This window comes from Aplysia californica, unplaced genomic scaffold (genome assembly GCF_000002075.1).
Source record: "Aplysia californica isolate F4 #8 unplaced genomic scaffold, AplCal3.0 scaffold01212, whole genome shotgun sequence".
NCBI classification, from domain to species: domain Eukaryota; kingdom Metazoa; phylum Mollusca; class Gastropoda; order Aplysiida; family Aplysiidae; genus Aplysia; species Aplysia californica.
Window position 1 is genome coordinate 20,328 of NW_004798482.1, and position 1,162 is coordinate 21,489.

Genomic DNA, 1,162 nt, shown 5'->3' on the forward strand with positions numbered 1-1,162 from the left:
TCTCATGTGTCTGTTTACGTGTCACCGTCATCTCATGTGTCTGTTTATGTGTCACTGGGTGGTCATCTCGTGTGTCTGTTTACGTGTCACCGTCATCTCATGTGTCTGTCTGTGTGTCACCATCATCTCATGTGTCTGTTTATGTGTCACTGGATGGTCATCTCATGTGTCTGTCTGTGTGTTGTGTGTTAGTTAGTGGTCCTTTCATCTTTTTTTCCTCCACATTTAGACTTTGAATTTCGACAAAACATTCTTAAGCACAAGCAGTCAATACCATTGATTAAGAAACTGCAAAATAAAAAGCAAAAAATATATGAATTTTTTAATTGATTTAAAATATCAAGCTTAGTACATCTGAACTGCTAGCTAAGGATATTTGTATTGTTCAGTGCATCTGTGCATGCTGTGTCTAGGGCTTTGTTGCTTCAATACACAGTGTTTGTATTTTTTCTGTTGTGAATAGCATGAAATAATTGTAAAGATTTCGTAATAGATGCGTCAGATTTTAACCGAATTATTTTCTTGTTTGTTCCCCCTGGCAGGGTCGGCATGTTCTTTACTCCCCTGTTGCCTGCCATCACATTTGTTAAGGTTTTCTTCTTCTTCTTCCTGAAAAAGGTATGAGTCTTTTATTTACTTTAGCTTACTCATTATTATCATCATCATCATCATAATTATCATCATCATCACCATCATCACCACCATCACCACCATCACCATCATTATCATCATCATCGTCATCATCATCATCATCATCATCATCATCATCATCATCATCATCATCATCATCATCGTCATCGTCATCATCACCATCATCATTACCTTACTGTCATCATCTTCATTATCATCTTCATTATCTCCAGATTCATCATCATTGTTGTACAAAAATCAGTGTAGGGCAAGAGAATCTTGAGTAACATTCGGTCATCGCCATCATCATCATTATTATCATTTCTCAGCTTACTCTTAATAACAAACAAACAATCCAACAAACTAAATGTTCCCACATATCTCTCTCCCCCAGTTCGAGCTGTTGTTTGTGTGTGAAACCCCCAAGAACGCGTACCGAGCCTCGCGGTCCTACTCCTTCTTCCAGACCATTCTACTGGTCTCTTTCATCATGATTGCTGGACTGTTGGGCTACATGATTGGCAAGTGAGTG

General features: G+C 38.4%; 1 protein-coding gene across 1 annotated transcript in view; it reads left to right on the plus strand.

Moving 5' to 3' along the window:
* The window catches only part of LOC101863791 (transmembrane channel-like protein 7), a gene marked incomplete at its 5' end in the record, with an annotated part of 17,868 nt that overhangs the window by 14,165 nt on the left and 2,541 nt on the right, over nt 1-1,162 (plus strand). Inside the window, 2 exon segments of the mRNA XM_005112225.3 lie at nt 543-618; nt 1,025-1,155. Of these exon segments, the coding sequence (XP_005112282.2) occupies nt 543-618; nt 1,025-1,155 (207 nt within the window).